A 21695-nucleotide genomic window follows, 5' to 3' on the forward strand; every position below is an offset into this window, starting at 1 on the left:
AAGGAAGGAAGGGGCTGCATGTCCCTTCGGGGAGGGCAGCCCCAGAAGACGAAGATTGGGGACTCGGCTCCACTGTGGCTCCCACAGTTTTGGATCACCGATCACCTTCTTCGCTTGTTTGTTGCACCCTCTCCTACATCTATGGAATCCACCTCGTTTGTTTCCCCATTACAAAGCATCACCAGAGTGTCCAAAAATTCTGTGGCCATGCAGAGGACAGCGCGAAGGTTAACTAGCACCGGACTACAACATCACAGAGACATTAACCTCCATGGTTTATTAATTCCTTTTATTTATACCCTTTGTAATTCAATCTACATCGAAGAAATTGGCCGCTTGCCTGATCCTCTCACAATAACAGACGCCCTCGATGACTTATTCAAGTAAATACGACTTAATTAAATGGAACAGAAAATGTTAACATGCATCAACTGACATAACATTAATTCCAGCCAAGCTATGGCGTTGGTAAGCATGGATTCCTCCGTTTAGAAAGAGCGCTGTAATAAATTTGTAACACTAAGAGAGTTTTGTTTTGTACTAAGCCACCACAGCAGAAAAATCTCATGGTTTGAAGACCTTGGATTTTTTTTTTATATTTTCACTGTTTTCTACACGAAGAATATTTGCTTGCAATTGTTGGCCCATTTTGTCAATATCTACTAAACGACTGTTCATTTATATTTCGTAAAACCTGCAAAGGGTAAAATACGATCAAACCCCCCCCCCCGGACGCTGCCGTTTATTCCTTTATATGAACGGAAGGACTAGAGCCTTTCTTATACCCTGAGATAAAGAATAGTAGACTCTAATGTTTAGCAACAACTTAGGTCAGCAAATACCCAAGTCTTTTTAACGTCTGTAAACTAATTTTGACAATTTTATGAGTCAGGGGGGCTGGATTTAATCCTGGATTCAAACTTTTCAGTAACTGGATAGCAGTCCTCCCATGGACTGCAACGGAACAAAAATTAATTAGAAACGGGGATACGCCGGCCAATATATCTCAATTTTCTCCAGCAACGAATCTAGCCCAAGAATAAAACAGCATGCTGCTTTTCACAATCGTGGATTGCTGAAGTTATATAGTTCCAAAAAACGATCCTAATGACTTATTGTTTGTGGAACTTGCAAACATAACGGTTTTAAAATATGATGCACAATTATAGGGGAATTAAGCCTAAGAAGCATGTGCTAGCTGTTATATCATTTACAGATGTGGATGTAAAAAAAAACATCCACAGCAAAATAGAAATACTGTTTTCAGCAGAATGGGGAAGCAATTTCAGGGAGCACCCATCCCATTTCCTGGGGTGTCTAGAAGGGCTTCCCTTCAAAAATTTCTCCTATACGTAAGGTGTTACGTTTAAACAGTATATGTCATAAAGAGATTTAAACTTTTTAGAAACTGTGTGATGCCTCCTTTGTAATTACTTACGATATAATAAGGACTCTTCCTTTTCAGTAGACCACATATACTACAAGTCCTGCTCAGGTCACCTTAGTCCTTGTACAATACAATGGAGGAAGCCTTTGCGGTTAATTGCCAAATACCATAGAAACCATATAAAAAGCCCTATTATTAAGGGTCTGAGCATCAAGCACAGCCCATAGTAACTACATTATAACTGGTTAAAAAATAACTTGCATTCAATTATAACCCTACAGAATAGATTACATGGCTGCCATTTCCCCCCAGAATACACTACTCATGGCTTTGGTACTCAAATGCCAATAGGTCAATATATCTGAACAATCCACTTTGAATTAGATAATAAAAATGGTACGCCTTTAAAAAATATGTCTGCTGATTGCCATGTTCTTGACTTCTTACCAGAAAGACTGTTTTGCCGTTTGTATCACGTTCGCTGTTGTGTCCACATCGATGTAGTCATAGTGCAGAGCTCCAGGGTCTGTAGAGGAGCCCGTCTCAGAGAGTAATATTCCAATCCATCTGCCCATGTTTTCTGATGATGAAGCCTAAAAAAAAAGCCATCATGAAGTACATGAGAAGATAATATTTTCAAATATAAAAGCAAAGTGTTCTGCATTTTAAAGTGAAAAAAACCCCCTGTGCATCTTTAGAGTTACTAAGATAATATTGTGAAAGCCATAACTCGCTCAGCAGAGAAAAGTGCAAGCCAATATGAGTGAAACATAGCTGAGTAAGGCATTTGGAAGAATAATGTCAATTTATTGGCATAAACACATTTTCTGCTGTCTATCCAAACATTTTTGTGATTTTTAGGGCTGTAGAACACTGTGATACCCCCCATAACAAGCAAACATTCTGAGCTTGTAGAACAGAGGGATATCGGGAGGAACGAGGGACGAGGGACAGACGGACTGGGGCCAAGAGATGGACTGTCTTGGGAGGTATGTATTGTTAAAAGACATTATAAGTAGATGCACATATGCAACCACCTGGGGTGCCTAAATGGCCCACAAGAAATGGGTAAGACTCAAAATGAGAGACTAAAGCAGGCATTTAATTCTCCAGCACAACATGCATGCCTACAGTGACCATTCCTACATGAAAGAGCATTACCTCCAGCACGGCGACCTCTTGACCGTTGCGGAGTAGTCGGAACGTTAAGGGATGTTTAGAGTCTAAGCCAGGAATAACTTCACACCCTCTAAGAGGGATAGAAACAATGTGTGTCTTCAGATCTGTCCGGTCTTTGTGGAAGATGAGCTTATTGTCTTTGACTCGACACCAGCGTTCTCTCCATCGGTTGTTGGAAAGCACGTTCAGATACCCTGAGATAAAACATTGTAGATGGTGAGGTGCTGAACCCGGCAAGGGCCTGAGACATCGTAGAGAAAGATGATACCAGTGTTTACCTAGCAGCTATCTTAAAAGAGAATCCCAGAGAGAGAAAATATTATCACTGTTTACCTAAATATTAAGCATTTGTATAACTTTTGTTAGGTTTATTTTTTAATTCTCAGATCAGTGAAGTAAACTTTATTTATTGTCCTGATCCCTATTTTCCTCCAATCCAAACACCTTTTCGCTCAGAAACTTTCACACTAACGCTAGACAGCCACATTGGGCGAATCTATACAACTAACATTCAGTTTTAAAAATAATTGCAATTTATAAAAAAAATACATTATTTTATATTAAAACAAAAAAGGAATCAAGTTTATGGTGTCATAGCATTGGTGTCCTGGTGGGATGCTCTCTTGCAGAAGGAAAACAAATTAATGGTTTCTTTGGATGTCTGAACACATTAAACTTATGCTGGTACTTTTCTTCAAGTAGCAATCATCTGAATGTGGCTACACGTTGAAGGGCGAGCCTAGAGAAACCTAAAACCTTAACTCAATAAAAGCCACAACTTACTAAAATCCCTTCCTTGAGAGAAGCTGGAAGACTGCATACTATTATATATTAACGGACTATTATTATCCATTGATTTTAATAGCTCTATCAGATTCCACAACGCTGTACAATGGGTAGAGGTTCATCACTCCAAGTTCTGAGGAACACGACTCAACAGGGATTCCAAGGAGGTCCATAGATCATCTCAAATGCCATTTATCAAAATATCAACCCTCAAATTACCTGTTTAACACAGAGCCGACGTCCTCAGACGTACTCTGATTTCACTACAGACTCTCTAAAGAATACAATCTTTGTGATGATGATCACAGATTTAATATTTGGTGAGTCTGTGGGCCAGTCTGTTAACAAAGTTCCCATATATGAACATGCTGGGGTCTAGAACAGACTAGAACAGCCATGTGCAATAATGAAGTCTTTTCTTCAGGCGAAAGCTGGCAGAACCACATCTCCCATTATCCTTAACCTGTGGACAGTAGCTTGTTGGGATCACCATGATCCATTTAAGCAATAGTCGGGGATCCACCATTTGTTCAGTCTTGCACTTGTCACTCACCGCATGTTGGAATGTCTTCTTCAGCTGAAGAAGTCTGCTCGTCGGTGCTTGGCTTTTTCTTCCCGAGGCCAATTATTTTTGTTATTTTCTTTCCTGTTACTTTGGTCACTGTGCCCTTTGGTTCCGTCTTGTTCATTTTCTTTCTTTTCGCTGATGGAAAATAACAAAAATATTTTGTAAAAATAATTGACATTGAAGGAAGAACACAACAAAGACTGCATGTTACTTTGTAAATACTCTTATATGTATTCTTCAACCACTGGTTGTAGCAGCCAATCAATGGCAGGAAAGTGCTCCCTTTTGTAATTAATGGGAGCGATCTCTGCACATGCACACCGGGGGTCTTCTTAGACCTCACTCAGCACTCTTGCTGAGTCAAGGCTGGAGTAGAGTAGAGATGAGTATTGCATGTCAGTGTAGGCAGTGGGGGGGGGGGGGGTCATTGTCCAAAGACATCTCCTGCAAGCCTAGAAGCTCATGGCTGAGGAAAAAAAGGTAAATCCCATTTGGGAAATTCTGCAGAATCCCTCCAATGCATGCATCTAATGGCTGGAGTGTACCTTTAACCAGAACCAAAGTATCAAAGAGCCATACATAATACATGATAATGCATAAAAATGTTATGTTCTTTCTGCAGTGAAAGCACACTAAAATGGAAAAAAAGCAATTTATGTATTCTTCCCCCAGCTCAAACACTTTCTTTTATTGTGGTTAGCAGTGACGCAAATACCGTAAATTTAAGCCTAATTGGACAGTGTTTATTTTTTATACAAAAATAAATAAAAGAAACGGTGAATGTTTTCCATTAAACAATTCCTATTCTTCAAGTGCAAATTATGTCAGTTTACAGTAAAACTGCAGAGTAAGAGCCCTTAGATTGTCTGACAACTTGAGAGCTCTTCACGTTCTTCCTGAGAACGGCGTATATAACAGCTGAAGAACCTGTTGGCTCTCTATAAATAAAAGCTAATAATCATTATATCCATGCGCCTACTCTAATTTGTGTTCTTTTGTGTGTTTTATTAACTGATCATTGGGTGAATAATACAAAGTTTTAATAAGTAAGGTAAGCAGCCACTAACTCTGCTTTTATAATCACAGGGCGCCATTTTGTGCGATTAGGCCCCTTGGTATCCTGATGCTCAATGGGCCAGTTACATCTATGATGTTGCCCCAAAGGTACTTGGGCATAAAGCCACATATTCTAACTCCTGGTATCTGTCATTATCACTAACAATCAGTTATTAACACATGTGATCAGCTTTATAAATCCCAACATGTTCTGTTCCACAATTTCCCTGAGCAATGTCTCCATGGTCTTGTGTTCTGAATACAGTCTTGATTTTCCCTAAAAAATTGGTTATGTACATAGACACAAAGGGTGCAACAAGGTAATTGCATTAGCAAAGTGAGGCATAATGCTATTGCCACCTGATGTGAGTGAAGGATGACATCACTACTCAACTCACAGATAGCATTACTGCTCCATTCTGATCCAATAAAGCAAAACAGAATATTAGCAAGCATGCCTCTATAACAAGAAACGGTCGATTAATTTTAGGTTATGCCTCATTTAAGAAAACAAATTATTAACAAACACTTCCAATGTCCTTAACACCCAGAACAAATCTCTTCCAAACCTTTCTTAACTGCCACCATTTTTATTACTAGTACCATATCTAAAAATGTTGCCATTTCCGTTGGTTAAACGGTTCTAGTTTTTGCATAATATAGTGTTTTCAGACAGCAGCATGTTAGCCATTTGTATTTATCCTTACTCTGTTATCTTAGCCCAATCTACCAGGCGCACGCCCTGACTCCTTATCATACTGCCTGCGGTAAACAATAGAATGGCTCAGTTTTAATCACGCAGTCTGACAGTCTAATGAAAGTCTATGGAGGAACAGACTTCATTAGCATTGCTATATAAAAAAAATCAGCTCAGTGTGGTGACTGAGCATAGAAAGTCACCCAAAATATCACATGACCAACAGCAATGGCCGCCTCCAGGTCTGCAGATAAAGGAAGATTTTTGGAATTAAAAATGCCAGGTTTTTGGTCAACGTCGACCTACATTACTGTATACAGCGCTCAAAGAGAAAAATATTCTTCCAATGTAATGCAAATCCTTATAAACTATAATCATCAGTCCTCACGGAAAGCTGTATCGCCTACACCAGTATGCTTTTCAAGTAGATGATTTATTCAGAGAGCTCGGATCAGGTTATAGGGAGCTATGTAAACATTCAACTTTTACCAAAGAAGGCTCGTGAAGCATTAGAATTCCGGAATTCTTATCTCCAACAATGGGACATAGTGAGTCCCACCATGCCGGCCAGACAAGCAGAAACCGCAGGGGTACACAGAGGTTAAACTAAGGAAGCATTAACTCTATAAAAAGGAAAACGCTACATAATTATTCCTGTAAGACAGCCGGGTGGTCTACCCAGAGCGGAAATGGAAGGAAGTCATTCCCTCTGAAAAACAAGAGGATAAACTAATTTATGTCCTTCAACGGTGACTAAAAAAACATATATTGACTGAAATATGAGCTATAACTGACATCTCAATAAGGAGTGTGTTCCTTTAAGTGATTTTTTAAAAGATAGTTTGTTTAAAAAAAAAAAAAAAAGAGAAACGGGAAAATATGGAGACATGGCTGCTAGAAATACAGGTAGGGGATACCTGAAAAAAGTGGTCAACAGAAAGACTTCTCCACCGCAAACCGGAATTTTCATAAATAATAGCTTAATGGAGTTCATACACTGCAGGGTTCTTCAGTAAAAAGAAAGCCTCAGCAGTAACAAATCCAACACTTTTGGAAAGTAAAGCCAGCAAAACTATAGTTACCTCCAAAAAAGACAATAACCCCAGGCATCAAAACACAGGGGCGTATTTACTAGACGTTGCTGTGTGACAAAGAGTCGGTATCTTAAAGCTTCTCTGGTAAGAAGGCACAATGGATAGTCAACAGAGACTTCTTGAAAGCCATATCACAAAATGGTAGTCTAAGGACCCATCGACAAAAATACACATTAAAGTACTTCGTAAAACACCTTAAATGACGTGAAAAGAGTAGGAAAAAAAAAAAATTGGTATTCTTTTGTCCCACCTTGGGGCCAATAACTGGCAGGAAAACACTACTATTTACATCAATGGGAGCACTTTCTGTGCATGTGCCCAGGGGTCTCATTGGCCTAGGGGTCTCATCTTGCAATGCAAATAGCTAGTGGCAGGGAATGAGATTCTGATTGCTCTCTCTCTAGCCACTTGCACACACAAAAAAGTTAAAGGCCACACTCTTGTATCATTTGCGTTAGAGTGCAAATGATGGCTAGCGTGTAGGCAATGAGTGGCAAGTATTTTTTAACCGCAGAGGAGGAAGGGAGCTGTAGCGGTTTGAATCTTAAAAAAAAAAATGTATATTAAAGTACTCAAGTGCTTTAATACATATTCTTTTTTGGTGAGGCCATCAGAGACATAACACTGTATCTACACAGGGAGGCTAGTCCTGATCTAGCACACCCCAACAAGTTTGCCCGGCTGGCAGATGAGGGGGATGTTAGTTCAGAGTTAGCAGTACTGCAGCAAGTCACTGCCTCTGACCACCAGAGGGGTGTCTGCTCCAGTAAGGAGGGAAGGAGGAGCGCAGGGCAGGCCAGACAGGTGCTGGTAGTGGGGGACTCAATTATTAGGGGGACAGACAGGGCGATCTGTCACAAAGACCGGGATCGCCGAACAGTGTGTTGTCTGCCTGGCGCTCGAGTTCGGCACATCGCGGATCGGGTTGACAGATTACTGGGGGGGGCTGGAGAAGACCCAGCAGTCATGGTGCACATTGGCACCAATGACAAAGTGAGAGGGAGGCGGAGTGTCCTTAAAAATGATTTCAGGGACTTGGGTAGCAAGCTTAAGGCAAGGACCTCCAAGGTAGTATTTTCTGAAATATTACCTGTACCACGTGCCACACCAGAGAGGCAGCGGGAGATTAGAGAGCTAAACAAGTGGCTCAGAAGCTGGTGTAGGAAGGAGGGGTTTGGGTTCATGGAGAACTGGGCCGACTTCTCTGTCGGATACAGGCTCTACGGTAGGGACGGGCTGCACCTCAATGGGGAGGGTGCAGCTGTGCTTGGGGAGAAGATGGTTAGAAGGGTGGAGGAGTGTTTAAACTAGGGAAAGGGGGGGAGGGAAACTACAATATAGAAGGGGAAGATAGTGTAGATAGAGAGCTGGGGCTTATAAATGTACCTGGGGGTGGAGCAGAGGGAGGGGTTAGAATAGTTAATAGGGATAGGCTTCATAGGGAAAAAAACCATACACCTCTAAATTGTATGCTTACTAATGCCAGAAGTCTGACCAATAAAACTGACGAACTGGAGTTAATAATGTCTGAAGAAAATTATGACATAGTGGGTATAACAGAGACATGGTTGGATGATAGCTATGACTGGGCGGTTAACATACAGGGTTATAGTCTATTCAGGAAGGATCGGAAAAAACGAAAAGGGGGAGGAGTTTGCCTTTATGTAAAGTCCAGCCTAAAGGCCACACTGCGGGAGAATATATGTGAGGGAAATGATAATGTGGAGTCATTATGGGTAGAAATATATGGAAAGAAAAATAATAAAATACTGATCGGGGTTTGCTATAAGCCACCAAATATAATGGAAGCAGCAGAAGATCAATTATTAAAGCAAATAAACAAGGCAGCTAATCACAATGAGGTGGTTATTATGGGGGACTTTAACTATCCCGACATAAACTGGGAAAACAAGACCTGTGAATCTCATAAAGGAAACCGGTTTCTGACTATAAGTAAGGATAATTATCTGTCCCAAATGGTACAGGACCCGACCAGAGGGGGCGCCCTACTGGACTTAATATTAACCAACAGACCTGACAGAGTAACTAATGTGCAGGTCAGGGGACATCTAGGAAATAGTGATCACAATATGATACATTATAACTTGTCCTTCAATAAGGGAACTCTTAGAGGAGCCACAAGAACTATGCACTTTAGGAGGGCAAAGTTTGATCAACTAAGAGAAGCCCTTAACACTGTAAATTGGGAAAATGTCCTCAAAAACAAGAGTACAGACGCTCAATGGGAGATTTTTAAGAATATCTTAAATTCTCACTGTGAAAGGTACATACCGTATGGGAATAAAAGAGTCAGGAACAAGAGAAAACCAATGTGGATAAATAAAAATGTAAAGGGGGCAATAAATGGCAAAAAAAAGGCATTTAAGCTACTAAAACAGGAAGGCAGTGAGGAAGCACTAAAAAGCTATCGGGAAAAAAATAAAATATGTAAAAATCAGATAAAAGCAGCAAAATTGGAGACAGAAAGACTCATTGCCAAAGAGAGTAAAACAAACCCCAAAATGTTCTTTAACTATATAAATAGTAAAAAGGTTAACAATGAAAGCGTTGGCCCCTTAAAAAGTAATGAGGGAGAAGTTATAGACGGGGATCAGGAAAAAGCTAATCTATTAAATATATTCTTCTCTGCTGTATTCACAGAGGAAAATGAAATGCCAGGTAATATACAGCAGGATGAGATAAATGCCCCAGTACATGTCGCCTGTCTAACGCAGGAAGAAGTGCAGTGCCGCCTAAAAAAAATCAAAATAGACAAATCACCAGGTCCAGATGGCATTCACCCCCGCGTTCTAAGGGAGTTAAGTAATGTAATAGACAGACCCCTATTTCTAATATTCAAGGACTCTATAGTGACAGGGTCTGTTCCCCAGGACTGGCGCATAGCAAATGTTGTGCCAATATTCAAAAAGGGGACAAAAAGTGACCCGGGGAATTATAGGCCTGTTAGTTTAACTTCTGTTGTGTGTAAACTGTTTGAGGGTTTCCTAAGAGATGCTATTTTGGAGTATCTCAATGAAAATAAGTGTATGACTCCATATCAGCATGGGTTTACAAGGGATCGGTCCTGTCAAACTAACCTGATCAGCTTTTATGAGGAGGTGAGCTCAAGACTGGATCGGGGTGAATCGCTGGATGTCGTATATCTTGATTTTTCCAAAGCATTTGATACGGTGCCACATAAAAGGCTGGTACATAAAATGAGAATGCTTGGGCTGGGGGAGAATGTGTGTATGTGGGTAAGTAACTGGCTCAGTGATAGGAAACAGAGGGTGGTTATTAATGGTACATACTCTGAGTGGGCTGGGATGTGGCAGATGAGGTTCAACACAGATAAATGTAAGGTTATGCACATGGGGAAGAAAAATCCAGGCTGGGAATATGTATTAAATGGGAAAACACTGGGGACGACTGACATGGAAAAGGACTTAGGAGTTTTAGTTAACAGTAAATTTACCTGTAGCGACCAGTGTCAGGCAGCTGCTGCTAAGGCAAATAAAATCATGGGGTGCATCAAAAGGGGCATAGATGCCCACGACAAGGAAATAATTCTACCCCTGTACAAGTCACTAGTCAGACCACACATGGAATACTGTGTACAGTACTGGGCACCAGTGTACAAGAAAGATATAGTGGAGCTGGAGAGGGTTCAAAGACGGGCAACCAGAGTAATAAGGGGAATGGGAGGACTACAGTACCCAGAAAGATTATCAGAATTGGGGTTATTTAGTTTGGAAAAAAGACGGCTTAGGGGGGACTTAATAACTATGTATAAATATATAAGGGGACAGTACAGAGATCACTCCCAGGACCTATTTATACCCAGGACTGTATCTATAACAAGGGGACATCCTCTACGGCTGGAGGAAAGAAGGTTTCTACACCAGCACAGACGGGGGTTCTTTACAGTAAGAGCGGTGAGATTATGGAACTCTCTGCCAGAGGAAGTGGTGATGGTAAACTCAATAAAAGAGTTCAAAAGGAGCCTGGACGTGTTTCTTGAAAGCAATAATATTACAAGTTATGGATATTAGATTAATAGGGACAGAACGTTGATCCAGGGATTTATTCTGATTGCCATATTTGGAGTCGGGAAGGAATTTTCCCCCTGGTATGGGGCAATTGGCATCTGCTTCATAAGGGTTTTTTGCCTTCCTCTGGATCAACACAGTAGGGACACAATATGTATATAGGTTGAACTTGATGGACTTTGGTCTTTTTTCAACCTTATGAACTATGTTACTATGTTACACAAAGCCAGCTCTGCCCTTCTTCCAGAAGAAGCTCATTAGGGTTGGAGCATCATCTGCACACCTCGCTATAAATCAATACATATCCTACTGCAGGCTTCCCATGGTTTTACATCACGCCAGCATCTAGAAATGGTCATTTCTTTTCTGTTTATGTTGATCTTTCACAAAACTAAGTACCCAGACAGAGCCTAATCTCTGCCAGCGGGCTGCCAGCTGGACAACAAGTGTTCTAGATAAAGCTGTGTTTGAAAGGTTCAGCTTAATGAATTATACCTTTCAAAAAAGAGAATTAATGGATGCAGGCTGGGAAACCTGTTATTATTATTAAAGGATAAGAAATCCATAACTGCTGGATGAAACTAGACGTCTTGGTTTTAGTCTGACGGGCAGGTTAAATATCAGCTAGACACTGCCAATGGGTAGCAGCCATTCGCACAGCTCCAACGTGTGACCTCATGTCTGATGTCCTTTCAGCCATAGGCTCTGCATTGTACGTTGTAACGAGAGATGCCTCATTGGCTGTCCGTATGTCCCCCATGTAACATGTTTATTACACATCCATATGTTGGCATTTGCCATACATACCCTCCTCCTTGCTGTTAGGAATTGCTGTGCCATTCTCTTGATTCCCTTCCCCGTCAGAGCTGGGCCTTTCCAATGATAATTTCTGTTTGAAGGAAATATGCATTAGCTTACTAACTAACAATTGTCTTGTTAATTGTTTTTCATGATTTCATAAAAGCCTTTTATGTATCAAGATTTACACAGAAGGGCAGGAGCGTATCCAGCTTTAGGCTGACTGATTATATGTCGAGGGTGGCAAAGGCAGATGGGGTAGCGGATGTGCCACCTGCCTGTCATCTTTCTTGACGAGTGGAGGTCCGTGCCTTCTCTAGTGCTGGTCTCACAAGCAGTCCTTCCGTGGGTTTAAAGCGTGAAGAACTAGGGTATGACATCATACCTTGACACTCTCCTTTGTATAAGCAGTGGATATGAGAGAACGATCTGTGTAAGACGAGGCAGCGGGGAGGGTACCGATAATTGAAGCCCAATTCTATAATACACATCTGCCGAATGGCTCCCACTTTTGTGGGGCTATAAATAAGCAAGTGTAGCCTTACAGCACCATCTGCCTACTTTTATTTCTACCACCTCGTGTCCTAATGACGGTATTCTTTGTACCTAGTTGTACCAGAGATTTATATCTGTCCCTGTATATTGCCCCTGGGCCAATAAAAATGGACCCCAATGAACTCTAGGAGATTATCCATGTTATCCTTAAAGCAATTCAGAACTTTATGTTTGATTGGATTTATTTTAATGATGGTAGAAACCTACCTTCTCCAGTTCCGACTTTGGTACGGGAGAGCTTGACGAAGGTCCCTCTGAGTCCACTGTCCCACCGCAGCTGCTGCACACATCTTTAATCACCTGGAAGACCAACACAACCAAAGAATGTGTATACGGAACAAGAAGCACCGCTCAGCTCAACTTACATTTTCTAGATAAATACATTTTTTACGTCCCAAATATTCCCTTTCAACTCCTTTCCGTGAAACACAAAGAAAGACAGCCGTTTCATGCAATGATGCAATTAAACCTCACACTGACCTAGAGCTGAAATAATTTGAAGGGTCAAGTTTGTACATAAAAGTTGCATAATGATTGTACAAGAGATTAATGTGGGTCAGGAATATAATAAGAGCGCAGACCGGCCTGGGATATATCACATCGCGGCGTTGCAGCCTCACTGGCTGCTTCCAACACTGGTTGGAACTTCTAATAAATTTGGGTCAATCCCAGCTGTCATGTAAAGTATCTTTTTGCAGAATTCCTGCTAATAACACGATCCGGTTTCCGTGCTGAGTAATGGTATATTTCTATTATCTGGATGAAGCTAGCATTAGTCATTCTATGCAGACTTTTCATGATGATGGTGGGGGAGTCTATTTCTTTACCCCGTTGTTAACCCGAAAGAATCTGATAAACACAATGGGGGGAGCATGACAGGAACGAAAAAGAAATCATGCAAAAAGCCCATAACAAGCATATTTAATGAGGGAGGCCATCTTGAATCAAAAAGAACCGCAATCCTGGGGCAAACTGAAAATGGACCAATCAGCAGGGGGCATGAATCACTAGTTGCTACGGCAACTGCTGAATCTCAACATCAAGCTTTGTCAAGAGGCACGAGGGTCTTTAACACGGTTAATAAAGACCCTCGTGGTTAGAGACTTTGTCGTGAGATGTTGTGGTGTTCAGTTCTATAAGTGGCTAAATTATTTTCATGTTTTACATACAGCGGCTGTGTAACAAACAAAGAAATCCGTGTACTCGGTATCCTGAACGGCGATGGTCGTCTTATCCGTGACCGCTGAATGCTTAAACATGTTTGGCTTTTGTTGGCTCGCACCCCCTTAAGTTATTTTGGCAGCAGCATGTTGTAACGGAAGACTGGGCCAAAACACTAGGCATGTAAGAAGTCATGCAGGCAGTCAGCTATTCTTGTCACTCGTCCCAAACACATACAGGGCTGTCATACCGGGTCAAAACGGAGCGGCCCTGCCATATTAACAGCGAGAAGAATAAGCAAAGCAAGCAGAAAAAAAACAACGTGAGACAAGCAAAGGTGAAAAATGAGCGCCATTTTGTTAGACTGTGCTTCATGGTGGGAACTTCACAAGTTAGGCTACCCAGAGCTCTCCCTTCTAATGGAGCCGCTTATCGTACGACGAGTGGGGCCAGTTGTGCATAGGGCAGGGCTGGCCCCGGAGTGTCTTATTGAGAGGGAACTGGGTAAAAGATGGGTGAGGAGTGAATGTGGCCACAAACCGCTGGGATAATTAAAAATACTCACCCAGAGACTCCGGGTCAAACCCACAGAACTCCCATGTATTCATGGAACCCACAGAAACCATGTAATTAAGAACTACCTTGCCCATCTAGTCCTTATCCCATGGGTGTCCAAGTTTTTTCTGCAGTGGGCCACTTAATCAGAATTGTATACGTGCGAGGGCCGCACTCATTTTTCACTGTGAGAAAATATGGCCTTTAATAAAATATACAGATTAAAATAAAGTAAATGACACAAAACCTTGACTTTTCCTCTCACTGATTTCTGGGCCTACAAAGTTTTGTGACTACAAATTCAGGATTCTGGATAAATTAAAATGAAATAGGTCTATTTATTTTAGGGATGCACTAAAATTAAAATTCTGGACCAAAACCGAAAATTCAGGGTTCACTTAAACGAAACCGAAAATGACCCCCCTCTCACCTTTAAAAATAATTTAAAAAAATCCCACACTTTTAATAAAAGTAAGTTACACACCAAAATTGTACAAAAAAATATATTATGATTGTTAACAGCAATACCCAGATTCCAGCATGTACTGGTTGGCTGGGCATGATAGGAGTGCTGCCAACAATCATATATAAATTAATAGTTATTGTATTTTTTGTCCAATTTTAGTGCGTTAAACACACCACAATTGGAGAAAAAAAAAATCAACAATATGACTTGGCATGATAGGAGTGTGATTGCTAACAGCAAACACACTCTTTTTATACCCAGGCAACCAGTAAATGCTGGAACCGAGGCATGATGGGACTGTGACTGCTGTTAGCAGAATGCTGTTAGCAATCACACTCCTATCATCCCAAGTCAGCCAGTACATGCTAGTACAGGGTGGCTGTAAGTGCAGACCCCATACTGCTGGCAGCATCAATACACAAGGGGGCAGCTAGCCAGGTTTCAGCACGTACTGGCTGACTTGGCATGATAGGGGTATGATTGCTAACAGCAAACACACTCTTTTTATACCCAGACAACCAGTAAATTCTGGAACCTAGGCATGATGGGACTGTGATTGCTGTTAGCCGTTACCAACACACTCCTATCATCCCAAGTTAGCCAATACATGCTGGTACAGGGTGGCTGTAAGTGCAGACCCCATACTGCTGGCAGCATCAATACACAAGGGGGGCAGCTAGCCAGGTTTCAGCATGTACTAGCTGATTTGGCATGATAGGAGTGTGATTGCTAACAGCAATCACAGTCCCATCATGCCTAGGTTCCAGCACTTACACATCCATGCTATCACACACACAAATTCATTCATTCACAGATTAATTCCCTCAATCACGCATACTCATTCAAACACCCTCCAGCACCCCCTTACCTGCACTACAGCTCTCGATGCCGCTCACAGACTTCAGCAGGGGGCGTGGCCTCCCGCTTCCTCTGTGCAGGACAATAGACCCTCCCACAAGTAAGCAGCAGGGCTCTTGTGATCCTGGCTGCCGATCTCACGTGGGCCGCACCTCGAGGTCCCGCGGGCCACATGTTGGACGCCCCTGCCTTATCCGATCGTTGGCCTTGTCTTATATATTCGGGATAGCCATATGCCTATTTCACCTCACTGTGTTAACCCCTACCATTTCTGCTAGAGGGCTGTTCCACTTATCTACAACTCGGCACAGTCACAAAGTACTAGTGAAACATTTGCTAATGTTTTACTGAAAACCAGCAAACATATAAAACGACCATCCAGCCTTGAAGAGCAGATTGTGTTCCAAGTATACACTCTCAATACTGGAGTGTTATTGGGTTGCTCTAGGTTTCGTAGCCTGCTTAGGATACGCTGCTTAGATTGTTTTGTACATTCAAGAAGGCTCAACGGCAAAAAGGAACGCTGAGAAATAGGAGGTAGCGTTTTGTTACAAATGATTACTCTGTAGACTGTCTGCGAACAGACTGGGTCACGACCCTGTATTTGGTCAGAAATGCAGCTTTTGGTGTTTATGTATATAAGTATTTAGTTTAGATGACAGTGATTTTACCAGAACCTTTCTTTACAAGTAACCCCTTAGGCCATTAATGTGGTTTGCCGTCTAGACTTGAGTTCACCTTAGATGTTTCATTAGCTTTGTTTTTGATGGATTAAGGCTACACGTTAACCCTCTGTTGTGCTTATATCATTCACTTGGATCCGTATAATCCTTTTATTATTTAAGCCGGACTGCGACTCCATGGAAAGACTGCTGTGAAACCTGCTGTAAGGGCCATGGAAACTGTGCACCCCATACCATACCCAATTATTTAAATGTACTTTCCTACTGCTCTCTCCCCAACATATAAACAGAGAGTGTGTTTTAGATTTAGGATAGCCATATGACTACCCCATGTATGTTTAAATCCCCATATTGCATTCAGCTCTACCACTTCTGCTGGGAGGCTGCTCCATTTATCTACCGCCCTCTCAGTAAAAGGTCCCATAGAGGGACATATGAGACATACTAGTCCATGATTTATCTTTCATGGTGTATTTCAGATTTGTTATATATATTTTTGATGATAGAAACAGATACTTTCTGAACCCTGCTGTAGATCCTCATTTCGGTAAGAAACACACACCGTCTACACCCAAAGAATGAATTTCTACTTTGTCCAAAGAATTCCCTTTTCAGTCACCTCCCTTCCTGCTTTTTTTCATTTTCTTAAGAAAGGTAGCATTAGACAAAATATTCCCAAGAAAGGGATATGTGATGTCTGCACACCGTTCCCTGATCCCAGCACAGTCTGCAGGCCACGATAAGACGGGTTTATAAGCATGAATGTATCTACTAACACATTCATAATATATCAGAATGGAAGGGGCTGCAAAGATTATTCACCATCATTCGAGTGATTGGTAGCAGTTTAGTATATGGGTTATTCAGCATTTCCTTCTTAACCCCTAAATGACAAAGCCTGTACATGTACAGGCTCAAAATGCATTGTTTTTAATGGGTTTAGGGACCGCCCATTGTCCTTAAGGGGTTAATAATATTCTTCAGTATACAGATATTGCTGAAATAACTCAGCAATAGTAATTTCCGAGAGAAAGAAGAAGAATTGGAATTTTGTCACTGGACATCAGGACTTTTTGTATGCCTCTGATCAATGGGCCGGTCACAGTGGAAATCTCTGATCTCCCCATCCGGCCCGGTTACAATATGGAGGACCGCCCGGAGCTGGCACAGCCTCAATAATATACAGCAAAAGGAGCTGCATGCCTTTAAGATGTGAAGTGCTGGGATATGATGTTATATGTCAGCACTCCATAAAGATGGCGGCTGCGGAGGGGTGGCCGGGGGCACTGCATTGGGTCAGGTATAGGGCATAAGTACTGGCTGTCCGGAACACATTAAAATATCATAATAAAATGTATGTCTCTAAAGATACCAAATGTTGCAATATAAATCTGGTGCTTAGACCATTGCATTTCCAGTTGCTACTCCTCCATCTGAAATGTGCTCTGGTGCGTAGCGCATTACATTTCCAGTTGGCGATTCCCTTTTGCCAATCCCTTGTGCCAGCAAGAGTTTCTTTGTTATGAAAGAGGGTGTCGGCGTTCCTTCTTGTTCTGTAGCTTGTTTCCGTTTCATGAATTAATACACTTTATTAAAAATTGAATGTTTCTTCCAAATGGGGCTCAGATGGAGATTTCGCGCATTAATGTGTTATAGTTGGAACATTTACTTGAAAGTATTACAAAAAATAAATGTTCTGCATTCCAAAAAAACCAAAAACATCCCTCTCTCCGAGCCGTTCTAAAGGTTTAGTGATAGAGCAGCGCAGACGCACCTTATCGTATTCGCATACTTACCTCCACGGGGAAGAATAAAACGACAGATCTGTTAGTTCAGTTGTGTAACTAGAGATTACAATAAAAGTTTTGTCTAAATGGAACAGCAGCGCTTATTAACATTGCAGAGGCCCTCTCAGCACCCAAATCTTATTTTGGATCTGAATAGCGTTCACCCAAGACATGTCACTGCACACGTATGAAATCTGTACACGCTTATGTACTTCTCAGACTGGGGTCCAAGGAGTGCTCCCTCTTCTGGGGAGTGGATTCCCGTGGGGCGGGGCTAGAACCTTTAGTGGGGGGTGCAAGGAAATGTAGGCGAGGAGTGGGCAGGTTTTGGGTGTAGCCACATGCCACGCCCCTGTTCACAAAGAAAAAATTGAAACAGAGCTTGACTCTGAGACTCCAGGTCAAACCTGGAGAGTTCTGTAATATGGAGCAAATAAAGGCAAGATGGAAGTTTTCCACTAAAAATAGTGCATGATATGATTGAAAAAGGGACGCTAATAAATAATTACAAAGGTTATTAGTAGCTGATATCATTAGCATCATGAGGCCTCCCCTCTACAAATGGCAGGATTCCACCCTGCCTGCCTGGACTATGTAATATCGATACCTACTCCCATGCCTGCAGCCACCCTTTCCTCTCCGGAGCACAAACTACTAATTTGTATCAGCTAAGCCACGTTACCTGGGTGTAGCCCTGCCCTTATATACCTGCTCTGCCCTACAGTCTGGACTTTTACAATGTAGTGTATTCAGCTTTGCTGTTCCCTGTTGAAATCTACCCGTTTTAAACCGGCTTGTCCTGACCTTGCTGTTGGCTCCTAATAGTGATCTCCTGGTATTGACCCGGGTTGTTCTCACTCTGCTCCTGGATTCGGCATTGATTCGTCTTTCTGGTTCTGACCCGGCTTGCCTGACTACATGTGCCTTGCCTGAGGGCTCCCTGCCGTGTGTATGGGGTCCTGTCCGAGTGCTCTCCTGCCGCGTGCCCTGTCCGAGGGCTCCTTGCCGTGTGTATGGGGTCCTGTCCAAGTGCTCTCCAGCCACGTGCCCTGTCAGAGGGCTCTCCGGCCCCGTGCCCTGTCCGAGGGCTCTCCGGCCGCGTGCCCTGTCCGAGGGCTCTCCGGCCGCGTGCCCTGTCCGAGGGCATTCCAGTCGTATTGTCAGTGAAGACCGGTCCTGTGTTCCACTTACCTGTCATGTCAGCTTACTCCAATATAGACTGTTAACTGCATATTTATCCAGCCCCTTCATTCTTTATTTGCCTGTCTGTACCTACCTACCAGTCATGATACACTGTGGAGTACAGACTTTAACCCTCTGCAACCGGGCCCTACCCGACCTGCTTGCCAAGGTCCTGACAACCAAAGGGGCTGAGAATACGCCTGCTATGCTAAGTTATTACAACAGAGCACTCCATCTAGTGGAGGTTTCAACAGTTAAATATCATTAACAGAGCTGCCCCTAGTTCATGAAATCATTCCATTTTAACGTACAAAGTATAAAACGTCATAAGTGTGGTCATCAACTACAGCCAGCCATTAAAGCACAGAACCGTTTATCAAAGTCAGGCTATGGTCTGGCTTACCTTCAGCCACTGCTCTGCCTGTTCCTCGCTCTGGACAGCAAGAACCAAAGCATCTGTTCCCTGGTGAGTAATCTTCAGCTCGTGTTTCTTCTTTTTGCTATCTTTTGGAACATAAGACACAGAACAGCCGTTCAGCGCCAGCTCCATCTGAGGTTGCTGGTCCTTGGAGCTTTTGTAGCACTAATAGAAAAATAAAAAAATGATGAACACTGAATATTAAAAATACCAAAGCAAAATAGGTCTAGAACTATGGGGAACACTGGGAACACAAATGAATGGAGAAGTTTCAACCTTTTAAACCTTAAATTGTAGTCAACGGTTTTCACTGAAGAACTCTGAGACTAGTTACCAATAACTTGTTTTCTTTAATGACACACAACAGTTTGGTCCACTGGCCAAATCTTTTCTTCCGTAAAAGAAAGGCACAAATTTTAGCATCCTTCACAAGATCCATCGAGGCCTCTTCTGATGGCCACTGAAGTCTCTTCTTCTGACCTTTGCCATCTTCTTCCTCCTCATCATAGGATTCATAAGAACTGCTCATAGCATCAGAGTCGTAGTCTAAAGAATTGTATACATAAATTGAACAATTATACGTTACTTGACAGAACATCATAGACTAATATATATCATACTAATATTATCATTATTCCATGCAAAAGGAAGCATAAAAAGGCATAAAAAACAGCCAAACATTTATTCAATATTTTTTTATCTACCGGTATATCACTGGCATTAATACGAATTGTTATCACATGGATCTAAGAAGCTTAACTCAGAAGAGTCCCATCATGTGATAATTATTACAATCTCAACAGCAGGACAGATGGAATACTGGTACCAAATCGTGAATAATGCCCTTTGAGACAGCGTAGGGCAATATATCATGTATGGCTTTAAAGAACTTCAGACTGATCTTTTCCCTTGATAGAATCCTCAAACCACAGACTCTGATTACACCAGAGTTCTTTTTTCGAAAGATGTTTCTTTGTTTCCCTGAACAAGATTTGTTTGCCACCGCCCCGCCACCCCCCCACATACTCTGCTTTGTAACTGCTGTGTCAACAATAAAAAAATGGAAGGAGGGGGATACATTAGTATCTAAGCATTGATTTGGCAGACAAAGTGACAGTCCTTAGTTTGGCCTAAGCAAACTGCGCGCTTTCGCTCCAGGCCTGGAGAGTGTTGGACGGAGAACTGCCAAGAGGGGGGGGGGGGAATCACTATAAAGTGAAATAGCTTCTCCAAAATCTGGAATGGATTACCGCTGTCATGGACTGAGGTCAAAAGGTGGTTTCTCGCAGCCAGAGCTAACCTTCTTTCACTTTTTCAGTAGGAAACTAAAAATTATTTTTTTAAAAGAAGAGTTCCTTCAGCCATGGGCCAGAACACTGGCTTCCATGTCGTCATATGGTTAAGTATGCTTTTCTTCAGAGAGCTACTTACTGGATGTTATGTATTCTGGGGCTTTACCGGGGCTTAGCGGCACAGCTTCTTCATAATAGCCCTCTGGAAGGGAAGATGTTGGCAGAGGGGGCGGCCCATTATCTGGCGGCTGACAGAAAAAACAAAATTCTTAAGTAAGTCATGCTTAATCCTAAAAGAAATACGTTAGAACTGCAACTAGAGGCCTGCTATATATTCATATGTTATATGGGGTTTGAGAGAATACCAACTTCAACAGAACGTTGTTAACTCCTAACCACAATCACTTACCCTATAAGCCCCTCACACAGTAAATATTCCACCCACACAACCCTTTAAACAAGTTAAACATACTATAAACATCCCATGATGTATATTTTCTGACTGTCACGCTGAAATGTAAAAAAAAATCCCCAAACACTCATTTTTCCCCAAATAAACATCGGACTTCTGCCACCTTAGATCCTCCTAGCATTTCCTCTTGGTACAAATAAAGCGGCCTTGGCCGAGGGAGGAACACCATCTGCTATTCGCAACGGCATGAGACATTTATGGAAATGAGAATGTTATTGATTAAGAGGGGTTTATTCACTAAGCCTGGAAGCTGCAAGGAATTGACATTTCAGCTCAACAACTTCACTATGCAATTTGCACGACCCATATAGAGACTTGGCTAGAATTGGCGAACTGACTCTACAGAATGCATTGTTAAATCAGGTAATGACCAGACAATGGGTTCTCAGGTATGTGGATGAAGTCTCACAACTACTCAACATGCCGGTCCAGGTCTACCCATCCTGCAAAATAAGTTCACCGGAGTGGTCCTTCAACCAACATGTTCAAGTCAGCCTCCTGGTTTAGTGGTCTTGAAGGCACCACTCTTATATGCTGATGTTCAACATGTTAATAAAAATACCTGGAAGATCTACTATGGATTCACACCAAGCAAGAATAACCTGAGAAAACTGCCTTGAGATGTTTTCTGCAATATCACTACATACCAGAA

General features: G+C 42.0%; 1 protein-coding gene across 2 annotated transcripts in view; it reads right to left on the reverse strand.

The window, feature by feature from the left end:
* LOC149282257 (actin filament-associated protein 1-like) overlaps positions 1 to 21695 on the reverse strand; it is a 39262-nt gene that overhangs the window by 10902 nt on the left and 6665 nt on the right. For both annotated transcript variants that reach the window (XM_089498397.1, XM_089498396.1), the window contains exons 3-10: positions 20711 to 20819; positions 19614 to 19825; positions 19265 to 19444; positions 12377 to 12469; positions 11624 to 11705; positions 3906 to 4055; positions 2549 to 2760; positions 1835 to 1980 (exon numbers count right to left, since the gene is read on the reverse strand). In XM_089498397.1, the coding sequence (XP_089354523.1) occupies positions 1835 to 1980; positions 2549 to 2760; positions 3906 to 4055; positions 11624 to 11705; positions 12377 to 12469; positions 19265 to 19444; positions 19614 to 19825; positions 20711 to 20819 (1184 nt within the window). The remainder of the gene's footprint in view (positions 1 to 1834; positions 1981 to 2548; positions 2761 to 3905; positions 4056 to 11623; positions 11706 to 12376; positions 12470 to 19264; positions 19445 to 19613; positions 19826 to 20710; positions 20820 to 21695) is intronic.

This window comes from Sceloporus occidentalis, unplaced genomic scaffold (assembly GCF_023333645.1).
Source record: "Sceloporus occidentalis isolate IW3139 unplaced genomic scaffold, rSceOcc1.0.p SCAF_120, whole genome shotgun sequence".
NCBI classification, from domain to species: Eukaryota; Metazoa; Chordata; class Lepidosauria; order Squamata; family Phrynosomatidae; genus Sceloporus; species Sceloporus occidentalis.